At 44.8% G+C, this 23,345-nt stretch overlaps 1 protein-coding gene across 7 annotated transcripts in view; it reads left to right on the top strand.

The window, feature by feature from the left end:
• OSBP2 (oxysterol binding protein 2) overlaps nucleotides 1-23,345 on the top strand; it is a 319,410-nt gene that overhangs the window by 218,641 nt on the left and 77,424 nt on the right. For all 7 annotated transcript variants that reach the window (XM_029055253.2, XM_029055237.2, XM_029055229.2 and 4 more), the window contains one exon: nucleotides 7,248-7,498. In XM_029055253.2, coding sequence (XP_028911086.1) covers nucleotides 7,248-7,498 — 251 coding nt within the window. The remainder of the gene's footprint in view (nucleotides 1-7,247; nucleotides 7,499-23,345) is intronic.

Genomic DNA, 23,345 nt, shown 5'->3' with positions numbered 1-23,345 from the left:
GGAAGGCCTGCTCTTTTTGACCTCTCAAGTTTCTGTTGTTCTAAGAAAGAGCATGGCCTAGTGACTCGAGCACAGGCCCGGGAGTCAGAAGGACCTGGGTTCTAATCCCGGCTCTGCCACTCGTGTGCTGCGTGACCTTGGGCAAGTCACTTCTTCACTTCTCTGTGCTTCAGTGATCTCATCTGTAAAATGGAGATTGAGAATGTGAGGCCCAGGGGGTACAGAGACGCTATCCAACCCAATTTGCTGATATCCATCCCAGTGCTTAGTACAGTGCCTGGCACATAATAAGCACTTAAATAATATAGTCATCATCATCTGTGAAGCTGCTTCACCAACCCCAGCGCTCCTACTTAGGTCGGCTACAGGGCGCCACGGTAGGTGGTTAGAATGGGGTCAGCGAACTCCAGGCGGCCTCACCCCTCATGCTCTGCCTCCTCCAGGCTCCGCTCCTCCCATTCCCATTTCAGTGACTGTGCCTTTGTTCTGGCTTTCATACTTCATTCCGTATCTGGCTGACCATGGGAAAGGAGAAGTGTGTGCAGAGGCCCAGTGGGAACTGAGATGAGGTCAGCAGGCTCAAGTTGCTGTCTAAATTGAGTTTGCATTGTGCTCTGATTTCTCTCACCAAATTCTGATGAATGGAACATTTCAGCCTCTCGCTGGTAAGGTCTCAGACCCTCTGTCTTCTGCAGGGCTGTCCTTTTCAGGAACAACAGATGTTGAAAGGAGTGTTTCCACTGGGATTTAAGTATTTACCAAAGCAATGTCATATTTTTCAGGTCTCTGGCGGCGCAGTAGGGGTACAGTGTTCCATTATCTCATTCAGATAAAATTTAGAAACAAGAACACCCACTTCATCAGGCATGTCAGAACCATACTTGTGGCTGAGTCATGTATAGGGTGAAAAAATTCAAGCTGAGACCACACTTTAAAAAGGTGCAAATTGCTGGCACACTTTCTGGTAAGCTTACTTAGGAAATGAAGAAATGATCAAATAGAACAAAACGAAGGGAGTGGAATAGGTAGGGAGGCTTACCTTTATTTTCTTGCAATAATAATAATAACAATGATGGCTTTTGTTAAGCGCTTACAATGTGCCAAGCATTGTTCTAAGCGCTGGAATAATAATGTTGGTGTTTGTTAAGCGCTTACTATGTGCAGAGCACTGTTCTAAGCGCTGGGGTAGATACAGGTTAATCAGGTTGTCCCACGTGAGGCTCACAGTTAATCCCCATTTTACATATGAGATAACCGAGGCACAGAGAAGTTAAATGACTTGCCCACAGTCACACAGCTGACAAGTGACAGAGCCGGGATTTGAACCCATGACCTATGACTCCCAAGCCTGGGCTCTTTCCACTGAGCCACACTGCTTCTCATAATGTTGGTATTTGTTAAGCGCTTACTATATGCAGAGCACTGTTCCAAGCACTGGAGTAGATACAGGGTTATCAGGTTGTCCCACATGAGGCTCACAGTCTTAATCCCCATTTTACGGATGAGGGAATTGAGGCACAGAGAAGTTAAGTGACTTGTCCACAGTCACACAGCTGACAAGTGGCAGAGCTGGGATTCAAACCCATGACCTCTGACTCCGAAGCCTGTGCTCTTTCCACTGAGCCACCCTGGAATACATTGTTAGCAGGTGTGCCTTTTATGAACTGGGTGAGGGGTGGGTATCTGCCATCTAAGATTAATTGGGAGAGGAGGCCGGAAAGGGAATGATAAACCAAGTGGAAGCAGGCAGAGAAACAGAGATGGAAGGATAAATATTGATGCTAAATCCCACCAGTTAAAGAAGCAGCATTGTGTAGTGGTTAGAGCACACTAATGAGAAATCATGGTTCCTAATCCCAGCTCTGCTACTTGTCTGCTGTGTGACCTTGGGCAAGCAGCGTGGCTCAGTGGAAAGAGCACGGGCTTTGGAGTCAGAGGTCATGGGTTTGAATCCCGGCTCTGACACTTGTCAGCTGTGTGACTGTGGGCGAGTCACTTAAGTTCTCTGTGCCTCAGTTACCTCATCTGCAAAATGGGGTTTAAGACTGTGAGCCCCACGTGGGACAACCTGATTCCCCTGTGTCTACCCCAGCGCTTAGAACAGTGCTCTGCACATAGTAAGCGCTTAACAAATACCATTATTATTCTCTGTGCCTCAGTTACCTCATCTGTTAAATGGGGATTAAGACTTTGAGCCCCATGTGGGTCAGGGACTGTGTCCAACCAAATTACCTTGTATCAACCCCAGCACTTACAATACTGCTTGGCACAAAGTAAGTGCTTAACAAATGCCATAATTATTATTATTATTATTTTTCTTTGACAATATTTCCCAGACTTATTCCTTCATCTGCTCCCTTATGATCATTCCTCTGATCCAAGCCTTTGTCACTTCCTGGGAATAAGGATTACCAACTTCCTTACTGGCCTCCCTGCCTCCAGTCTGCCCTCTCTCTTATCTAACCTCTGCTCTACATTTCTTTCTGGTCCCAAATTCCAGGGCTCTTCTGTCCCTAGAAGTCATGTAGTAATAATAATAATAATGATGATGGTATTTGCTAAGTGCTTACTATGTGCCAGGCACAATTCTAAGCACTGGGGTAGATACAAGACAATCAGGTTGAATACAGTCCCTCTATCATACAGGGTTCACAGTCTTAATCCCCATTTTACAGATAAGGGAACTAAGGCACAGAGAAGTGAAGCGACTTGCCCAAGGTCACAGAGCAGACAAGTGGTGGAGCCGGGATCAGAACCCTTGACCTTCTGACTCCCAGGCCCAGGTAGTAGAATTAGACATTCCACCTACAACCAGACGTTTCAGCCTAGAGTCAGCCCTTCTGGATCAGGCGCTCAGTCTTGCAAGAATTTGCAGAACTGTAGGGGCTTATTTATCCAGCCCTGATTAAAGGCCAGTGGTCAGGGTGCCAACTCTGGAAATCTGCCCTCGAGCCGTCCAGTTCCATCCAGAGCTAGCTTTCCTCCGGTGTCACTTTCCTAAGTGCCAAGAAGAAAGCAGGCTCGCTCATGTTCCGCATCTTCGGTTTTCTTAGATCTTTGAGCGACTAATGTCTCCCAGCCCAGCTGAGATCTGAGATGGATGATTGCATTATGGAATCCCGGAGTCCACCTCTGAGTGCTGTTGTCTTTCCTGCTCTGAGCGGTTTGTTCTGTTCTAGTAGGCTGGCTGGGAGACCAGGAGAGTGATGCAGAGTGTGTCTGGTTGGGGGGCAGAGGGTGCGGAGACTGTAGTGAGAGAAACTGGTCCTGAACAGATAGATATTTCGTATTTTGGCTCGAGAGGAAATAAGGGGAGGCAGGGAGTTCCTATTAGGCCATTTTTGTTTGTTCAATCAATCAATCGGTGGTATTTAATGAGCACTTTACTGAGAGCAGTCTGCACTATATTAAGTGTTTGGGGAAATACAACAGAGTTGGTAACCACGTTTCCTGCCTACAACCAGCATTTGCCCTATTTTCACTTCTATTTTAATAACAATAATGATAGCAATGGTATTTGTTAAGCACATATGATGTGCCAAGCACTTCCCTAGGTGCTGGGGTAGATACAGACAACCAGAACAGACCTGGTCCCTATCCTTCATGGGGCTCACAGTCTAAGGGAAAGGGAGAACAGGTATGTAAAACCCATTTTTACAGATGAGGTAACACTGAACTGCCTTTCCCCTTCTCCTCCTCCCATTTGTCCCTTCCCTCCTTTACTTCTTCCTTTCACTCTGAATCTATTCCTTTTCTCATCTTTTCTCTCCTTACCTTTCCCCTGTGCCACCTTCTTCCCCTCGCTTATTAGAAAATTACTAGAAACCACTTCCATCACCTCTTTTCCAGACTTTTCTTCCTTCATAAATAGCCTGTGGTAGATTGGCTATTTCCCATGGCCTTGGCGCTGCTCTGTAGTTCTGATTATGGGCCTAGTACCCCCATCGCTTGCTCCCACGCACACTCACCCACATGCTGCAGTGTCTCATAATCTGAGAAATAGGAAGTAGAGGAAGTGGCCAGTGCTACAGCAGTGTGTTCAATCAGAGACAGTCAGCATGCCCGGTGAAGAGATGTGTAAAGGTTGCCCGGAGTGCTGCGACCCGTTGTTCCGAGCCATCTGGCTTTTGGGAAAGATGAGCTGAAAGACAAGAAGTAGAACTGTTCAGGGCTTTCACGCCTTTATCATCAGATGGTCACTTGTATTTATTCAGCACTGACTGTATGCTGAGCACCGTACGAAGTGCTTGGGAAAATACACTTCAACAATGAACAGACACTTTCCCTGCCTACAACATTCCTCCTGTGCCATGGACTGGTATTTTGATATTTCTTTTTTTAATATCTATCTATTAAGCTCTTACTCTGTGCTGTTTACTGAAGTAAGCCCTGGAGTAGATACAAGCTAATTTAGTTGGACACAGACTCTATCTCACATCGTGCTCACAGTCTTAATCCCAGGCTTAACTGAGACACAGTAAAGTGAAATGACTTGCCCAAAGTCACACAGCAGAGAAGTGGCAGAGCTGGGATTAGAACTCAACTCCATCCGACTCCCAGACGCAAGCTTTACACACTAGGTCACACTGCTTCTCCATTTTCCATTTTTGCCCTGTCTTTATGAATCTCAGCCTTACTGAACTAAATCAGAACAGGGTTGATAAGCCGGCCCAAGGAATCAAGCCAGGCAAATTTTCAAAATGTAGTCCCCCCCAAGAGGAGTCCAGAGATTTGATGTGGAACAGTCTGTCAGAGGCGGAGTCCCCTTCCCCAAAGAATAATCTTTTTTCCAGGAAGAGTAAACCGATCACATATTGAAGCATAGCTTTCTGCATCAGGATCTCCTGCTGGGTCCTTCAGGCAGCCAACTTTGTCTGTCCTCTTAGCCTCCAAATAGTGTACATTAAGATTGGCCATGTTTCAGTTGAAGTTTTTGAGGTCTTTTCCACCTTGCGGGCTCTTGATCATGCACTACTGAAGTCAGAATATCAGTGTTTAAGTAAATGCTGATTAAGACTAAGCCCCTCTCCAACTCTGCCTCCGTGTCAACTATAGATGAACCTTAGCTGTGAACCCCTTCACCACTGTTATAATCACCCCAGCCCCATAAAAGTTATGTAAATATTCTTATACTTTACCATTTCCCCTATGCCTAATCTATTTTAACGTCTGTCTCCCCCTGTAGACCTTAAGCTCCTTGTGGGCAGGCAGTTCTGTTGCATTGTACTTTCCCAAACACTTTGTACTGTGCTCCGTACACCGTAAGTGCTCAATAAATACAATTGATTGATTAAACATCCATATGATGAAACATTTGGAAAGGCCCTAAAAATACCTGGCTTTTTGTTAAGAGATTTAAATGTCATCATTGACATTTGGAAATAAAAGGTATCTGGATCTCTTTCCAAGATCTTGGGATAGAAGAGAAGGAGGAAAAATAGCACCATGCCTGAGGTTGTGACCTGTCACTGGCACCTCCCAGCCCACAAGGTTCCGTACCTCTACCTTGGACATACTCCTAGCCCTTATTACGGGGAACATTTCACCCAAAAAGTAGATGCTTTTTGACCCTCATCCAGAACGCACATAATGGCCTTTTCTCATTTTGATGGGCCAAAAGACTCTGGGAGAGCGGTGAACAAACTCATTTCAATTCAAGCCACTCTTTCGTTTGGCTTTTGAGGGCTGAGGAAATAACCCCATGGGAAGGAATTCGTCCTGGTTGCAATAAGATTTTTTTTTTAATTAGCATTGGCATCTGTTCTGAGGATTTTTTTCCCCCTGGAAAATTAGATTCTTGGCACTGGTAATTTCTTCAAAAAGGAACTTGTAAAATAATTAACAGGTACAATTTGAGCTCAGAAGCTGGAATTTTCCTCTGTAAGCTTGCTGTGGGAAGGGAATATGTGTGTTTTTTGTTACATTGTACTCTCCCAAATGCTTAGTGCAGTGCTTTGCACACAGTAAGCGCTCAATAAATGCGATCGAATGAATATCCCACTTAGCCTAAGCATTAGAGTCAAGGGAGGATTGATGTGCTGTTGGATTGTTGGGAGTCAGTCAGATCCTACCATCAGCTTGAGTTTTAACTGCGTCATTGCTTTTGAATCGCAGCATTAGCCCAGAATGTGCCCAAGTGGTCTTTCATCCAGAGTGGGTGTCAGGTGGCCGAAGGGAGAGTGGCAGGAGGGATGAGAGCCTCACTTTTCAAGGGACAGGCCAAGTCTCTTTGGAAATGGAGCTCGCCAAGTGATTTGGGACCTAGTGACTCTGCGGGTAAAAGACTTTTCATCCAAGCCTTCTGGAGGACTATAGAAACACAGTCTCATTAACCTTTATGTGTGACAACAGCGGGAAGATTGAATTCTCCTTGGTGTACAAATTATCTTGGCAGGTTTTCTAGTGTTTGACCATTTCTGTAGCTTGAAGTCCAGGAAAGAGGAAATATTTATAGATGTCATCCTGCTTTAAATCCTCTCGGTCATCTCCCAGCTCGAGTCCATTCTCCCCCTTGTCATCCCCTTCCTCCCCACCCTCCACAAAACACACACACTGTACCCCACCCCTTTTCCACCCTAGTCTTTTCAGAAAAGAGCTCAGTGATACGTTTAGCTTTTGCTCCTGTGAGGTTAAGTACGACTAGTCAAAATTCAGTGCCTCCTAGGTACTCAGGTGTGGAAAGACAGTAGACCTTTTTTCTCAAATTCATCTTAGATGGATCATTTTAGCACAGGCGCATGTAAGAAGCTCTCTAGGAAGCACAGTGCCAACTGGACCGGCTGATTGGTCTTGTCCTTGGAATTTTCCTTTCATTGACAAAAACCTGGCATTCTAAAGGGCTTCCGCTCCGGCTTGGATTCTAGAAGCAAAACCCAGTAAGAGGTGACTTTAAACAGCTTCAGGAAGCAGAGAGAAAGAGAAGAAACCACTCGTTGCAAACAGAAAAAAGGGAGATTCGGAATAAAACTTCCAGTAAGAGTTGCGTGCCACAAAAAATGCTACTGAGAGGATTTAGCGGGGGAAAGAGTTCCGCACTGACAATTGGAATGAATTTACATCCTTGAAGTACCTGCTGCTCATTTTGAATGCTGCCGTATGTGGCTGTGTCCCGCTCGCTTGCTCTCTCTCTCGCTTTCCTGTGATTTGCATCGACTACGTAGACCGAATGATTTCGGGCCGGCCAGTGGTAACCATGGAAACAATTTCTCTCTCTCCCCCCCTCCTTCTCTCCCTCCCTTCCCGTACAGATGACTCCGGTGATGAGGAGCCCTCCACCCAGTCTGACAAGACTGATCTTCACAGCACTCTGAAGAACCTCACCAGTAAACTCGATGACCTGAGCACCTGCAACGACCTCATCGCCAAACATGGGGCCGCTCTTCAGAGGTCGCTGAGCGAATTAGAGAGCCTCAAGATACCAGCCGACAGTGGCGAGAAGCTCAAAGCTGTGAACGAGCGAGCCACCCTCTTCCGGATCACCTCCAATGCTATGATAAACGTAAGTGCCAAGCCACTCTTTGCCTCTGCTCAAGCTCCCCGCATCTTCGATTCAGGCTTAGCTTCAGGCTGAGTCTCAGGTAAAACAAAATCTATCTGTACAGGGCAGGCTGAGGCCAATTTTTTGAGGTGTATTTAAAACTAGGTTCCTTGTTTTGTCTCGGTTTTGTGTGTCTCTGCTGAATCTTAGCTTATCTTTCTCTCTCTTCATCCGTACTTTCCCTAAACAATAGCAATTGACAGAGAAATATTTTTTGAAAAATGTTCATTTTATCCTCAAAATTAAGCCCTAGGGAGAAAGGTTGCAGCCTAGTTAAGCTTTTAGGATGGTGTGTTTTCCCTTCTTACTCCTTTTTTGAGTAAGCAAGCACAATTAAGTGGCATAGTCAAGAAACCCAAATCAGCTACCTGATGATGTTTAACCGATGTCTTTATTCTTGCCCTAGGTGGCACAACATAAAAGTAGGATCATGTGATGCATTCCTCCTCATTTTAACTTCCCCAAATGTTCAATGGTTTTGACAAGTTTAGACCGAGCACTGGAGTTCATTCTTGGGCAGTAGCAAAAACCCAAAATTCTTATCTGGAAACTGAAGGATTGGCTAGGCAAAAGGGAACCAGTTTATAGTGTTTTAGCATTGGCTGCTCCCTCTCCATTTGGGCAGTTCTGAAATTCCCTGATTTTCTGGGTTCTTCTGATTTTACACTCTCTTCTCACAGGGGGCCAGTTCCCCCCGTCGATGAGTTACCTCTTACTGAGATGGTTGGAAGAAGGCATTTCATCCGGAAGCCACCTAGTGATGGGAAAAGAATTCTTACAGTTGGCATTTCTCTTGTGGCTTGAATATTGCTTTCATTGATATTACCTTCTGGATCATTCTCGCTTCTAGGCGTGTGTCGCATTAGTCCCTATTTCCTCATTTTTGTCCCATGATTTAAATGGGGGGGAAGGGGGATGTCTTGAACTGGCTGGAGTCCAAGACTCCACTAAGGAGGCGTTGATGTGGTCAGGCGCTTCCCAATATTGCCTGCAAGACTTTCAGTGATGTTCTCCTGACTCTGTTATATCACCCTCTCCCGAGCACTTAGCACAGTGCTCTGCTCACAGCAAGCCCTCAATAAATACCGTTGATTGAGTGATTGAAGTTACTCCATGGCTACAAACTGTGACATCTAAATCTGAGCAGAAAGGATTCTCAGGAGGTCATCCGTCTGAAGGCTGGTTGGTTGGTGGTTGGCTTGCCTTATGGTTTCCTTCATTGCTAGGGGGAGGGAAGGCTGGAATTACGTAGTAAAACCACATTCTGGGGGCAACCCAAGAGAGCCAGCAAAAAATCTAATGGCAGCCAGACTAGAATTGACCAAAGTGACCGGAGAGCCGCCACTCTCTGGTCACCATCTAGACTCAGATTTCATTGTGTTCAGAAGTATTGAAACTGTGGTGATGCATAAATTACTGGCTGGGTGAGGAGTTGCTCTTGAATAAGCTCTTCCAAGACTCCCACAGGTCTCCTGAAAAAATGACACCAAATAGTGGTGACTGTCAGACTAATAGTGAGTAAGGGCTGTTTCTCCTTTGGTTCTCCAAGGCATCTAGCATACAGGAATGTAGTTGCTTTCCATTATTGTCGCCACAAGCCAAAGGATCTCAAACCTACTGATTTCCACTTTTCCTGAGCCCCTGTGAAGCCATTAGAATAACAGTTCCCTTCCCCGTTACTGTTTGGAGAGGTCCCTGACCTGCTTTGGGAACCCTGACATTAATAATTGTGGTTTTTGGTAAGTGCTTACTATGTGCCAAGCACTGTCGTGAGTTCAGACACGGTCTCTATTCCCCAAGGGGTTCACAGTCTAAGAGGGAGGGAGAAAAAGTAGGTACTTAAAGTGGGGTGAAGAGGAGGAGGCATGAGCAACAGAAACAGATGCAGTCAAAGCACATCTTTCCAAGAAGTGAAGCTCTTTCGGATACACCTGCTCATGCACAAGTCCCACGTTGTTGATTAAATTCTCTGGGGAGAACTGTCTGAAAGCTTGTACCCATTCCTCCACAGATATAGCTCCCTGGGTTTGCCCTTTCGATACCCAGTGAGGGAATATTCAAATGAAAATCCTATAGGAAAATATCTCCACCTGATGGAATTAGTGAGCTGCTAATTTACCCTGACTGTGGGCATCTTCTTGCCTTAGGCCTGCGGAATAATAATAACAATAATACGGTGCTCAACGGTGGGCAGAGCTTGCAGAGGCAGCTTGGACCAGAGGTTTTAAACCAACGGGCAGAGTCCCTGGAGCGCACTTGAGAATACCACTGTGGTGACAGCAGCACCTTGTGCCTCCCCTAGCCGCTTCTTGCTGGGCTCCCTAAGGAGATGATTATAAATCTGATGATTGTTTTCATTAGTATGACTGTTGTATTTGTTAAGCACTTACTCTGTGTCAAGCCCCGTTGTCGTGAGAACTTGGGGGAGCCAGAGCAGAGGAGAAGAAGAAACTCCTCCTGTGGCTACTCCTACCTGGTCCCTGGAATCTGTGTCTCTGCCAGGAACACAGGAAAAAGCAGCACCCAGCTCTGCCAGGGCCATGAACCTTGGGGGATCTGAGGTGGAAACAGCTGCAGAAGCAGCAGCTGCAGCAGTGTCTTGTCTCACCTGGCTCTGCTCCTTCAGCTCTGGGTCTGATGAGTTTTCCTCCACCCCGTGGGGTCAGGGAAGGAATAGGGGTGCCTGTGAGGGGAGACTGGGTGTGCAGAGGGAAGGGGAAGATCAGGGGAAACCTGGAGCCCCAAGCATGCAATTTTTTAAGAGATTGAAGGCAACTCACCTAGGCAGTTGTGCTTGGAAAACTGCCTTGAAATTTCCAAAGAAATTTAGAATATAGGGAAAGTGAAAAATTAAGAGGATTATATTAATAGTAATCATAATAATAACTATGATATTTGTTAAGCGCTTACTATGTGCCAGGCACTGTTCTAAGCACTGGGGTAGATACAAGGTAATTGGGTTGGACACAGTCCCTATATCACACAGGGCTCACAGTCTTAATCCCCATTTTATAGATGAGGTAACTGAGGTCCAGGGAAGTGAAGTGACTTGCCCGAGGCCACACAGCAGTCAAGTGGCAGAGCAGGGATTAGAACCCGTGACTTTCTTACTCCCAGGCCCGTACTCTATCCACTAGGCCATGCTGCTAATAACAGTAATAATAACAATATTTAGTGCTTACTGTGTGCCAAGCTGCTGGGGTAGATGCAAAATAATCAAATTGAAAATAGCTCCTATCACATATGGGCCTTACAGACCAAGACGTGAAGGTTTGTATTAAATTGTAAGCTCCTCAAGGACAGGAACTGGGACTCTTACTCTTTCTGTATGTGCCCAGCCTATATTGGGTGCTCAATAATGCTAATAAATAGAAGAAATGATAGGATTCTGAGCCAGTTATTCCTGACAGTCAGTAGCAATCTGGTAAGGAGGAGGAGGAGTGGGAGATGCTTAAAAATAAGAAGAATGAAAGCCTAAGGATTCATGAAGGATTAAAAAAGGAAACTCTGCGTGTCACTGCAAAGACTCTTTCATCCCACAGGAGAAAAACCCTGAGAATATTTTTGCAACAGGCGGAAGGGAAGGGAAAACGAACGTTGACAGTTTAGGGAATCCGGAAGCAAAAAGCCGTGGGTGGTGAAATGACTCTTCGGAGGCATAGCCTGCTGCTGTGCTTTAGAGAAACTGCTGAGCTAACATTCTGTCTACCCTCCTGCAGGTTTGGGTGGAAATGTATGCTTAAATTTGGGATTTAAGAGTATCTGTTGTCCTCGCTAACTCGACGTGGTCCTGAAATATTCTGAGTACCAAAATAAGGAGAGGACGAGAGTAGGGAGGAGCACGGCTTTGTTTGCAGACTTTGTCTTGATGGCTTCTAACCTGTTACCATCTGACTCCAATCACTGTCCCTATACTTGCATTTCTGAATCTGGTGAAGATTTGGTCTTCTGTATCTAAACATCCAAGTTAATAGTGCAGCCTTGTTTGGCTGCCTTTGGATTGGCAGCCTCTTGGATACAGAGGCCACATTTTCCCTGAGTCTGAGTCCCATGTGGACGACTGCCCAAGAAAAATTCAGATCTTTGCAGTTAGGATGCTCCGCCCTGGTTTCTGCCCTTGAGAAAATCCCTTGAACTCCACCTGCCTGCCATTTTTGTCATCTGTGTTTTTCCCAGGACATGCAGATAGCCCGTGAAAATCAAGGGATTGGCCCTTTGGGTGGAAAGCGAGGCTAAGATGTATAATCTATGTATAATCTAATAACTATCATGATTTTGTTCTGGGGCATTAATCTCCAGGCTGGCAACAGAATGACTCTCAGAGGCCAAATCTCTGCTAGATTCTACTCACTGTTTGCCACGGTCATGGCAGTTTATGACTTCCATTACTGTAAATCTTTTTAATCGTTTGCTGGCCCATAGCCCTGTGGCTTACAATCTCTCTAAGAGAGGTCCTTGTTATTCTATGAATTTAAGACTCAGGAAGCCAACCCAGAGGTGTTGCTTTGGAGTGAGTGACTACTGCCAGGCATGGAAGTAAAGGGTGAGAACAAATAAGGCCTTGTCCCAGTGCTGAATTGGGCCTGGTAATAGTACTGGGGTCCAAAATGCCAACATCTTTCCCACCGCTTGGGTCTTTGGGGCAGGATGAATTGAAGCCCAGAAGGCACAGGGATGAGGGGCATTAACCCCTTTGGTCCTTCCATGCCAGGTGGAGGGACCGGGGCACTGGAACAAGCCTCATTAGAGAAGTAGCATGGCATAATGGATAGAGCAAGGGCCTGGGAGTCAAAAGGTCTTGGGTTCTAATTCCGTTCCACCTCTCTGCTATCTGACCTTGGGCAAGTCAATAAACTTCTCTGGGCCTCAGTTACCTCATCTGTAAAATGGGGAATGAGACTGTGATCCCTATGTGGGCCAGGAGTATGTCCAGCTTAATTTGCTTGAATCCACCCCAGTGCTTAGTACAGTGGCTGGCACGCAGGCAGCGCTTAACAGATATCACAATTATGGTTATTATTATCATCAAGCGTGTGCCAGGTGCAGGGTACCATACTTAGTGCTTGGGGATCCTTTATTTAATTTTGATTATATTTGTTGAGTGTTCACTATGTGCCAGGCACTGTACTAAGCACTGAGTTAGATACAAACTAATCAGGTTGAACTCAGTCCTTGTCCCACACTGGGCTCATAGTCTTAATCCCCATTAAACAGATGTTTTAACGGAGGCACAGAGAAGTAAACTGGCTTGCCCAAGGTCACACAGCAGACAAGCGGTAGAGCCAGGATTAGAACCCAGATCCTTCTGACTCCCAGCCTGTGCTGTATCCATTAGGTAAAACCTTTAAATTTACCAGTCTCTTCGGTTTAGGAATGCTGAGAACAGTATCTGGATGCAGAGTGACATTGGGAGAATGTGGTGACGCACATCTTTATGCTCCAGAATCATAGAACTGGAGCCACTGGAGGACATCCAGTGAAACGCAGCCTAACGAGCCTCCAAGGTCATCCTTTGCTCCCCTTTGTTCCAGGCAGGGATTTTACTGTGGAATGAGGAAAAGAGGAAGCAAGCTGATGAGGTGTTCCTATAGGTGATTTGACTGCTCAGTCTTGGGTTGAAAGCAGGGAAACATTGTATAATAATAATAATGTTGGTATTTGTTAAGCGCTTACTATGTGCAGAGCACTGTCCTAAGCGCTGGGGTAGATATAGGGTCATCAGGTTGTCCCACATGAGGCTCATAGTCTTAATCCCCATTTTACAGATGAGGTAACTAAGGCACAGAGAAGTGAAGTGACTTGCCCATAGTCACACAGCTGACAAGTGGCAGAGTCGGAATTCGAACGCTTGACCACTGACTCCCAAGCCCGGGCTCTTTCCACTGAGCCACGCTGCTTCTCATAGGTGACCATAATCAGTCGGTCAATCAATAGATCCATCAGTAGTATTTTTTGAGGACAACAGAACTGCCCACAAGCAGCTTAAAGTCTATAGGGAAAGACAGATGTTAAAATTCAATAGAAATAGGGGAAATAGTAGAGTACCAGAATATTTACATAAGTAGAGGCTGGGGTGAGTTAAAGTGATACCAGACTGCTTGCAGGCTGACACATAATTTTAAAATTGTATTTGCTAAGCCCGATAAATCTCTCAGATAATTCATTTTAATATTCCCTGTGGATTCGTAGATCTAGGTAATAGAGAATAATGGCCTTAAATGGTCCAAAAGTACTTTTTGCTATGTGAATGAATATCTCAGCATCTCAGAGACAGTTGTTTGGGACTCTCCCTGCTTATCTGAGGGCCCCCTTCCTTCGTGGTTTTATTAATATCCTCACTATTGCATCCTTTCACTTGAATTGTTCCGCTCCGAAGAACAATTACCCGGAAAACTTAGTTACCCAGACTCTTACCGGAGGGATATCCAAAATTGATAGTAGTTAAGGACTTTAGCCTGCTAAATTAAAATTTGTTTCTAGTTAAATATCTGTGTAAAAATCAGGACAACAGCAAATTTTGTAAGTGTAAAGCGATAATATAATTTTAGGTTGAAAGACGAAGTCGGAATTTGTACTCTGCCACAGAGATCAGTGATAGAAAGGATACTAACTGATAGACAATTCTGCATCTTCAGATAAAGTAAATGGCTACCTAAGCATTGCCTGTAATAATTTGGTATTTTCAAAAATATGGATGCTTTTTTTTTTTTAATCAGAATGAGAAGTATAAGGTGAAAAAACTCAGTCATCCAAAATAGCCTCATATCTGGATTGGGCTTGTTGCTTGCATTCTGGATAATTGCATTTTGACTGAATCGAATGTAAGCCTGGTGGTAGATGGTGGGCAGCAAAATGCAATTTCAAAATTACAGCTCATTCCTTTGAGTTTCCACTTGTTAGACATCTGGAAATCTCCCAAATTTGAAATGGCACCAATGCCAGGTCCACTTTTAATACGAAGATGTGCTTGCTGACATTTTCAAAAATCCAACAAGAAATAGAATGAACGCAACCGTGCTTCTCACTTTGTTTCTCACAGCTCTTAAAAATCATCTGAGTGTGGAAATTTTTCAGTATCCAAAGCATTAAAAGCCATTTTCCCTTAAGTCTTTAGTAAAGTAATGAAGTTATCAACTGGCATGATTCTCTGAGTAATGCAACTTGCCATTATTACTCTTCATATCTGCAAAATTATGAAAAGAATTTGCAGTCTACATTTATAAGGAATTGTTTTATAAAAACTGCAAGTGCCCACGATGGCCTGGGTTTTTGTAAAATGCCAGTGAACTGACATTAAGGGGAACAAACATTGGCATACAAACAGCAGCACTTTGTCATGCTCCTTTGATAAATTAATCAATGTATTTATTGAGTACTGACTGTGTGCAGAGCACTGTACTAAGTGCTTGGAAAAATTCAATACTACAGAGTTGATAGGCACATTCCCTGCCCAAGAGGAGCTGACATGGGTTTATTGTTTAACTGCAAAAGCCTCTCTCCCATCAGGGATAATTCCCAGTCTCTCATAAGAGAATGCTGACTTCCTCCTGAGCCTCCAGGAGAAGAGAAGCAGAGTGGCCTAGTGGATAGAACACAGGCCTGGAAGTCAGAAGGACTAATCCTGGCTTCACCATTTGTCTGCTGTGTGACCTTGGGCAAATCACTTCACTTCTCTGGGCCTCAGGTACCTCATTTGTAAAATGGGGATTAAGGTTGTGGACTGTGTCCAACCTGGTCATCTTGTATCTATTTATCTTGTATCTACCTCAGGGCTTAGAGCAGTGACTGACACATAGTAAGCACTTAACAAATACCATTTTAAAAATAGTAAGTGTGTGTTTGTGGCGGGGGGACGGGGACGGTGTCAACATTTAGCTATTTGGAGTGAAGACTATTTGAGCATTCCCAGTGTATAATAATAATAATGGTATTTGTAAAGCGCTTAACTATGTGCCAGACACTGTACTAAACACCGGGATGGATACAAGCTGATTGGGATGAACACAGTCCCTTACCCACGTGGGGCTCATAGTCTCAATCTCCATTTTACAAATGAGGGAACTGAGGCCCAGAGAAGTGAAGTCACTTGCCCAAGGTCACACAACAGACAAGTGGCGGAGCTGGGATTAGAACCCGTGATCAAATTACCCATGGTGGGTCACCTGGTCCATAGCGTTGCTTGGGCTTTTTCACTTTAGATTTGACCATTTCAAGGGATCAGTGTCAGATGTGTCTCAAAGCCATAAAACAGTCCTGCCCTCTCTCCGGTGCACTCCTGGTGCCTCTCCCCCACCGGAATAGAACTCCCTCCTGCCACTGATCCACTAAACCCCACCCCTTCCTAAAAAAAATCCCCCTTTTTCTTGACCATGGCACCTCATCACCCCCTTCGCACCCAGAGCTATCTCTCTTTATTTTCTGTGGGTTTCATGCTGGGTATCTTTTCTCCCACTCTTTTGCCTATTGGATGTTTGGCAATTTATGTCCACCTCTCTCCCTTATTAAATTTTATTTCCTGGATGTGGACCCTGCAAACACTTAGTACAGTGTTCTGCATCTAGCAGACATTTAACAGTTTTGATGAGATTTCTGCAAGATTCCCCTTTAACCTTAAAAGAGGTTAAGTTTCTTGTGTTGGCCTATAGATTGCTTGTTGTTTTTTTAACAGAGAAGCAAAGAGGCTTAAGTTAGTCTGGATAATGATGGAAAAGTGTTTCAACACTCAGGACCAAAATAGCACTATTTTTGTTAACCATATTTATTTATCTTGGTATTTATTAAGCTCTTACTTTATGACAAGTATTGTTCTAAACGCCGAAGTAGATATAAGATATTAGGTTGGACACAATCCCTGTCCCACATGGGGCTCACGGTTTTAGTAGACCTGAGATCTACTAATCTGAATTCCATTTTACAGTTGAAAAAACTGAGGCACAGAGAACTTGTGACTTGCCCAAAGCCCCCAAGTAGACAACTGGCAGAGCTGACTTTAGAACCCACGTCCTCTGACTCCTAGGCCTGAGCTCTTTCCGTTAGACCGCACTGCTTCCCTCTGTAACGGTGGCACAGAAGTTGAATGAAAACAGCTAGCACAGGAAGTTTCAAAAGTTTTGGCCTCCGAAATGCAGATTTGGAATCATTAAAGAGTCTGCCAGATGGCCCGAGAGGATGTAAAATCTGACCTTTGTCCTTGGTAATAAAAAGAGAATGAGTCCTGATCTTGTGATCTGCAGTTTGATGAGAGGGACTGGTGGCTTGTAACCTCTGGGCTAGACCTTCAAAACCTGGATAAATCACATGGCAGTTCAAAGCCTGCTGAGTTTCCCTGCCTGAAGAATATGAAATCTAGGCAGTGGGCAATGAAGGCTTTATTTGAGAAAGATTCAGTTTTTGCTTTCTACCTCTGCTCTCCATTACAGCCCCAGCGACTGGGTCATGTTCCTAATGGGAGCTCAAAAAAGAAAAAATCCAATTTTGGACTTTTGTACATGTACACAGCAGAAGGGCAATTCAGAAAGAGGAAGCTTAGCTTTTGGCTGGTGGAAAATTTTATTTGGTAGAAGCAGCTGTTTGCTCGGCACCCTAGGACTGAGCCTGGGTATTAGAGGTCTGGAGAGAAGGGACATGGGGGACAAGCACATTAAAGTGGCTCTCATACTTAAGAGGAAAGTGTATCCTGAAACCAAGAGAAGGAGGGGCCTTGGCAGAACAGATCAGGCAGATGCCAGGGTACAAAATAAGGTGGCCAGACATCTTGGGCAGGATGGTCCTTCTTTTGGAGAGCTGTCACATCAACCAAGAGGCCCAGGGTAAAACATGGCGTAGTGGATAGAGTACAGTCCTAGAAGTCAGGAGGTCATGGATTCTAATCCCTGCTCCACCACATGTCTGCTGTGTGACTTGGGGCCTGTCACCTCATCTGTAAAATGGGAATTAAAACTGTGAACCCCACATGGGACAGGGCCTGTGTCCAACCCAATTTACTTGTATCCACCCCAGCACGTAGTACAATGCTTGGCACATAGTAAGTGCTTAACAAATATCTTGATTATCATCATTATTATTCTTATTATTAGGACCCAGTAGGAATCAATTGTCATCAGTAGCAAAGAGGATGATGGGAGGAAGAGGTGATTCCTCCCCAGTGTCCTCTTTGGCATGGGACTGCTGCACCTGCCACCAGTGCCACCGTTGACCCCGTGACTGAATTGGCCCTTCCAAGCCATTGATGGCCAATTCTGGCACCGCCAAAAACCCCTCATCCACCAGTAGTGTCTTGGAAGGGCAGCCATCATTCGCCCATGGTGGTCTCACCTCTCACCTGGGACGGCCTCCCACCTCAGGGGTGGTGGGATCAACTACCCAGTGTCCTGATGCCCCTTCCCTCACCCTCAGTCCCTTGCAGAATAATAATAATAATAATGTTGGAATTTGTTAAGCGCTTGCTATGTGCAGAGCACTGTTCTAACCACTGGGATAGATGCAGGGTAATCAGGTTGTCCCACGTGAGGCTCACAGTTAATCCCCATTTTACAGATGAAGTAACTGAGGTACAGAGAAGTGAAGTGACTTGCCCACAGTCCCACAGCTGACAAGTGGCAGAGGTGGGATTCGAACCCATGACCTCTGGCTCCCAAGCCCGGGCTCTTTCCACTGAACCAGAGATGGTGGTGGCATAGAAAGAGCAAGACAGCTCTACTCCCTCAGATTTTTTTTTCCATCTCTCCTCTCCCAGCTCTCTCCCAGCTCTGTCTTTCTCACCACCATTATCCTCTTCCCTTTCCTCTCCTTTTTTTTTTTCACCCCCTCACCCTTACCCTCTTTCCCCTCTGCCTCTTCCTTTGTTCTGTCCCCCTCTCAGTCTCTTCCCCTTTCTCTCTCATTCCCCTGTTTTTGAGCCCCTATCCTAGGGGCCACATTCTTGTCCCAACATGGATCTCAGAAGAGTTTGGTCACTTACATATAAAACATTCTTTGACCCTGAAAGTCAAGGGTCTTGGTGAGCTAGCCTGACCTGGAACAAGTAGAGATATATGTCATGGAAAGTGTGCATAGAAAGGCCAAAAAAAAAAGACGAGGACAACTAAGATTTTTTTCCTCGGGTGTCCCTATAGCAGAATGAATTAACTCTCCATCTCCATGTCAGTAATATTTATTAAACACTCCTAAAGGCAAGTTACTGTGGGAAAGAAAAGTAAATCTGGTTCAGCTATGGGCTTCCTGGCGCCTATGGATTAAAGCAGACAACAGTGAAATTCTCTGGGCCCCTTTTTAGTTGTCGAATGACATCATCCCTATCATCATTTGTACAGTCACACAAACTCATTCACCTGAGAAGCTGTAATTGTTGCGATTCCAATTGCTCTGTAAGGCACAATCATGTTGTCTTTCAGAAACCACAGCCTGGAAAAGGTTGGGTTTTTTTTTCCATTCAAGTCCAATTTCTCTTCCTTCAGAAGAGCTAAATATCTATAATCCAAGATGCTTCCGGCTCAGATTTCTCTGAAGAACACTTTCTTAAAATGGGTCAACTTTAGCTTTCTCAGTTCTTAGAGAAATTGTACCAAGTCTTTGTTCTCGCTCCCCAAGTCCTTTTACACTCTAAGACATTTTTGCTTCCAAAGTCCAACTGTCCGGTGGTGACAGGTCCGAGATACCGAGCGGCTTCCGGAAGACCAAGTTGAAGTTTGAAAGTAGGTCAGCCTTTCAGGCTGGTTGGAGAGATGGCCCCAGGAATGGGAAGCCACAGCACAGAGGCTCAGTTTAGCACCTTGTTTTATTCAGAGTCCAGAACCTGGTTTGGAAAGGTCAAAGTAAGAGTTATTTTTCCAAAAATGTCAAGATCTTTTGCCCCACCTCTTGGCAAGGGATCCTGGGGTAGGCTTTGTCAGATGGGATTTTTCCTCCCAAATCAGTCATATTTATTGAGCATTTATTGTGCACAGAGACTGAACTAAGCGCTTGGGAGAGTACAACACAACAATATAACAGACACATTCCCTGCCCACAGTGAGCTTACAGTCTAGAGGGGACTGTAATTTCAACTGCTAGAATTTGTTTCAGTTGGATAATAATAATAATAATAATGTTGGTATTTGTTAAGCGCTTACTATGTGCAGAGCACTGTTCTAAGCGCTGGGGTAGACACAGGGGAATCAGGTTGTCCCACGAGGGGCTCACAGTCTTAATCCCCATTTTACAGATGAGGTCACTGAGGCACAGAGAAGTTAAGTGACTTGCCCACAGTCACACAGCTGACAGGTGGCAGAGCTGGGATTCGAACTCATGAGTTATCACACTCCGAATTTTGAAGTTGCTCTAAATAGACTGTAGATGGAGCAAGCATTGTGTTCAGGCCCCATGGAGAGGGAGTAAATCCTCCTGTCTGTACAGAAGCTGCTTGTCGTAGTAGATGGAGCACAGGTCTGGGAGTCAGAAGGTCATGGGTTCTAATCCTGGATCAGCCACATTCAGCTGCGTGACCTTAGGCAAGTCGCTTCACTTCTCTGGGCCTCAGTTATCTCATCTGTCAAATGGGGAATGAGACCATGAGCCTCACATGGGACAGGTATGCGTCCAACTCGATTTGCTTGTATCCACGCTAGCGCTTGTACAGTGCCTGGCATGTGGTAAGCTCTTACAAATACCATCATTTTTTATTTTTATTTAGACTGTGAGCTCAGTGAGGGTCAGGAACTGTGTCCAACCTGATTTTCTTGTATTCTACCCCAGCATTTAGTACATAGTAAGAACTCAACCAACACTGCCATATCATTATTATTATTAATTAACTGGCAGCCATATTTTTATAGCTTGAAAGCTAATAGAGGCCAGGAGGTCTGGGTTTTCTTCCAGCACTGCCATAAATGGAAAGATGTGGCCAAGTCACTTGGCATTAGTGCTTCATGGTTTATGGTTCATGGTTGAGAGCTGGACTGTATATTATTTACATTAGGACAAAATATGGATGGGAGGGTAAAACTCCTTGGAATCAATCATTCGATCGTATTCAGTGAGCACTTACTGTGTGGAGAGCACTGTACTAAGCATTTAGGAGAGTACAGTATAACACTATGCAGACACATTCCCCGCCCATAATGGGCTTACTGTTATCAGTCAGATAAATGAACATCAGGGCAGGGAAGCAGCGATGCCTAGTAGAAAAAACACAGAACTGAGAGTCTGAAGCCTCAGCTTTAAGTGCCAGTTTCATCCTTACCTGCTGAGGGACCTTGGGCAAGTCAATTAACTTCATGTGCCTCAGTTTCCTCATCTGTAAAATGGGGGTACAATATTTGTTCTCCCTTCCTCTTAGACATTAAGTCCCATGTAGGGCGGGGACTATGTCTGATTTGACTTTATTTTATCTACCCCAGTGCTTAGTACAGTGTCTGGCCCAATGTAAGCACTTTATAAGCGTCATTATTATTATGATCGTTGTTTTAGGATTGGCATATGTCTTCACAAGATGTTAATCCTGTTTGCACATTGCAGCCTCTACTGATAGCTTTGAGTCTAACAATAGCTTTGCCTTGTGCAGGTTTGGAGCCAATATGGAAATTTCCCATACAAAAAATGCCTGCAAAAGACTCAGCCTGTTTTATGAGAAAAGATCTAGGAAATTAGCCTTGCAAAGTGGCTCAAAATACTTCATCTTCAAAATGTTCCCTAACCCATCTCCTATTTACCGGCATCCAACTGGTAATGTCCCTGATGGAGGCAAGTTGCATGAAGACACAGAAAGGTGTGCTTTCGGGATTTTATTAAAATTCATATCTGCTCCCAAGCCACTCTCCCTTTCAGGTCTGGACTAATTTTCTTCAGACCCTGGGCCGTGGGGCTGGAGGTAGTTTGCATGGCTAATACATGCAAAATGTTTTTCATCTGCTAATATCTGATCACGAAAGGTGAGGCATCCATGATTCTTGAGTCACTTCCTCTGTGCACATGGCAGCAGTTAGATCGATGGAGATTCCATTGAATGAGCTGGCCACTGAATAGATCATACTTCCATTCTCTTCTGCGTTGCTCTTGCACTTGGATTTGCACCCTTTATTCGCCCCTCCCTCAGCCCCACAACACTTATGTACTTATCTGTAATATATTTTTATGTATTTCAATGGTATTTATTAAGCACTTATTATGTGTCAAGCATCGTTCTCTAAGCCCTAGGACAGGTACAAGAGAATCAGATTAGACATGGTCCCTCTCTCATGTGGAGCTCACAGTCCGTGTATGGAATTCCCATTTTACAGTTGAGGAAACTGAGACCCAGAAAAGTGAAGTGATCTGTCAGTGGTACAGGAGGCAAGTGGCAGAGGTTCATTCATTCAGTCAATAGTATTTATTGAGCGCTTACTATGTGCAGAGCACTGTACTAAGTGCTTGGAATGTACAATTCGGCAACAGATAGAGACAATCCCTGCCCATTGATGGGCTTACAGTCTAATCGGGGGATTGGTTTTTTCCACTAGGCCATGCTGCCTCTCATTTATTTAATTTCATTTATTCATTAATTTATATGTGTTCATATTAATGTCTGTCTCCCCCTGTAAGCTTATGTGTAGGGAACATGACTTCTAACTCTGTCATATTGTATTCTCCCAAGTGCTTAGTACATTGCTTTGCACACAGAAAGTGCTCAATAAGAAGAGCTCAATGAAAAGCAGCGTGGCCTAGTGGCAAGAGCACAGCTTTAGGAGTCAGAGGACTTGGGTTCTAATCCTGGCTACGCCACTTGTCCACTGTATGTATGACCTTGGGCAAGCCACTTAACTTCTCTGTGCCTCAGTTATCTCATCTGGAAAATGGGGTTAAAGACTTAGAGTCCCTCATGGGACAACCTGATGACCTTGTATGTACCCCAGTGCTTAGAACAGTGTCTGACACATATTAAGTGCTTAATAAATGCCATAATTATTATTGTAAATATGATTGTTACTTGAGCCACAGTCCTCCAGGACTATTGAAATCAGATGGGTGATGATATTAGCTTCTCCTTTCATTTTGTTTAGGAAATTGTGATGGAAGAGCAGAGTCAAGTGGCTGTGTTCAACACCAAATACATACTGGTTGTTCCCTGAGCCACTTAACATGGCTGCTCTGGGAAAGTAGAGAAGATTGGAGGTTAGACATTAACTCTTAGGTGACGGGTTTGGCCGTCCAAGAGGGAAAAGAAAACAGACCTGTTCATTCGGCAGAATCTAGATATGTATGTTCAGAGGTAAAATCCCTCAGCACCAGAACAGAATAATAATATTCCATGCTTTTTTCATGTTTTAATTTTTCCAAAGGACTTTGTCATCCAGTAGCTCATCTATCTTCTCAGCATCCCTGGGGGAGAGAGATTATTTTTCTCATTTCCACATTCATTTATTCTCCCCCCCCGGCCCCCAAGCTCTACCCTTATTAAAGTAGCGTGTCTCCTTTCAGCTCCCTCACATCAGAAAGAATGTGCAGAAACTGGAGAGGGCTTTTATAGCTTGGGAAGTAAAGGCCTGAGGCAGGGGGATGGGAAGGGGATGCTGAATGTTCAGCTCTCATCTAGTGTCTCCACTGAGGGCCAAATGAGAGGAAATGGTTTAAAATAAAACCAGGAGAGATTTGATTGGGAAATAAGGAAGAGCGTCTCAATGGTCCTATTGCGCTTCCTCCCATCTGGGTCTTCAGTTGGTCCGGACCGTCCCACTACCTCCTCCCATCCCCCTCTCCCCGACGTCCTATCGCCAACACCTTGGGAGGGAAGCCTGTCGAGGTGGAGGGAGGGCACAAGCCCTCAGCAAAAGTGACCCAGTGGTCAACAGCAACA

Source organism: Ornithorhynchus anatinus, chromosome 2 (genome assembly GCF_004115215.2).
Source record: "Ornithorhynchus anatinus isolate Pmale09 chromosome 2, mOrnAna1.pri.v4, whole genome shotgun sequence".
NCBI lineage: Eukaryota > Metazoa > Chordata > Mammalia > Monotremata > Ornithorhynchidae > Ornithorhynchus > Ornithorhynchus anatinus.
The sequence above is the reverse complement of the archived record's forward strand: the minus strand, read 5'-3'. Positions and strand labels throughout refer to the sequence as shown.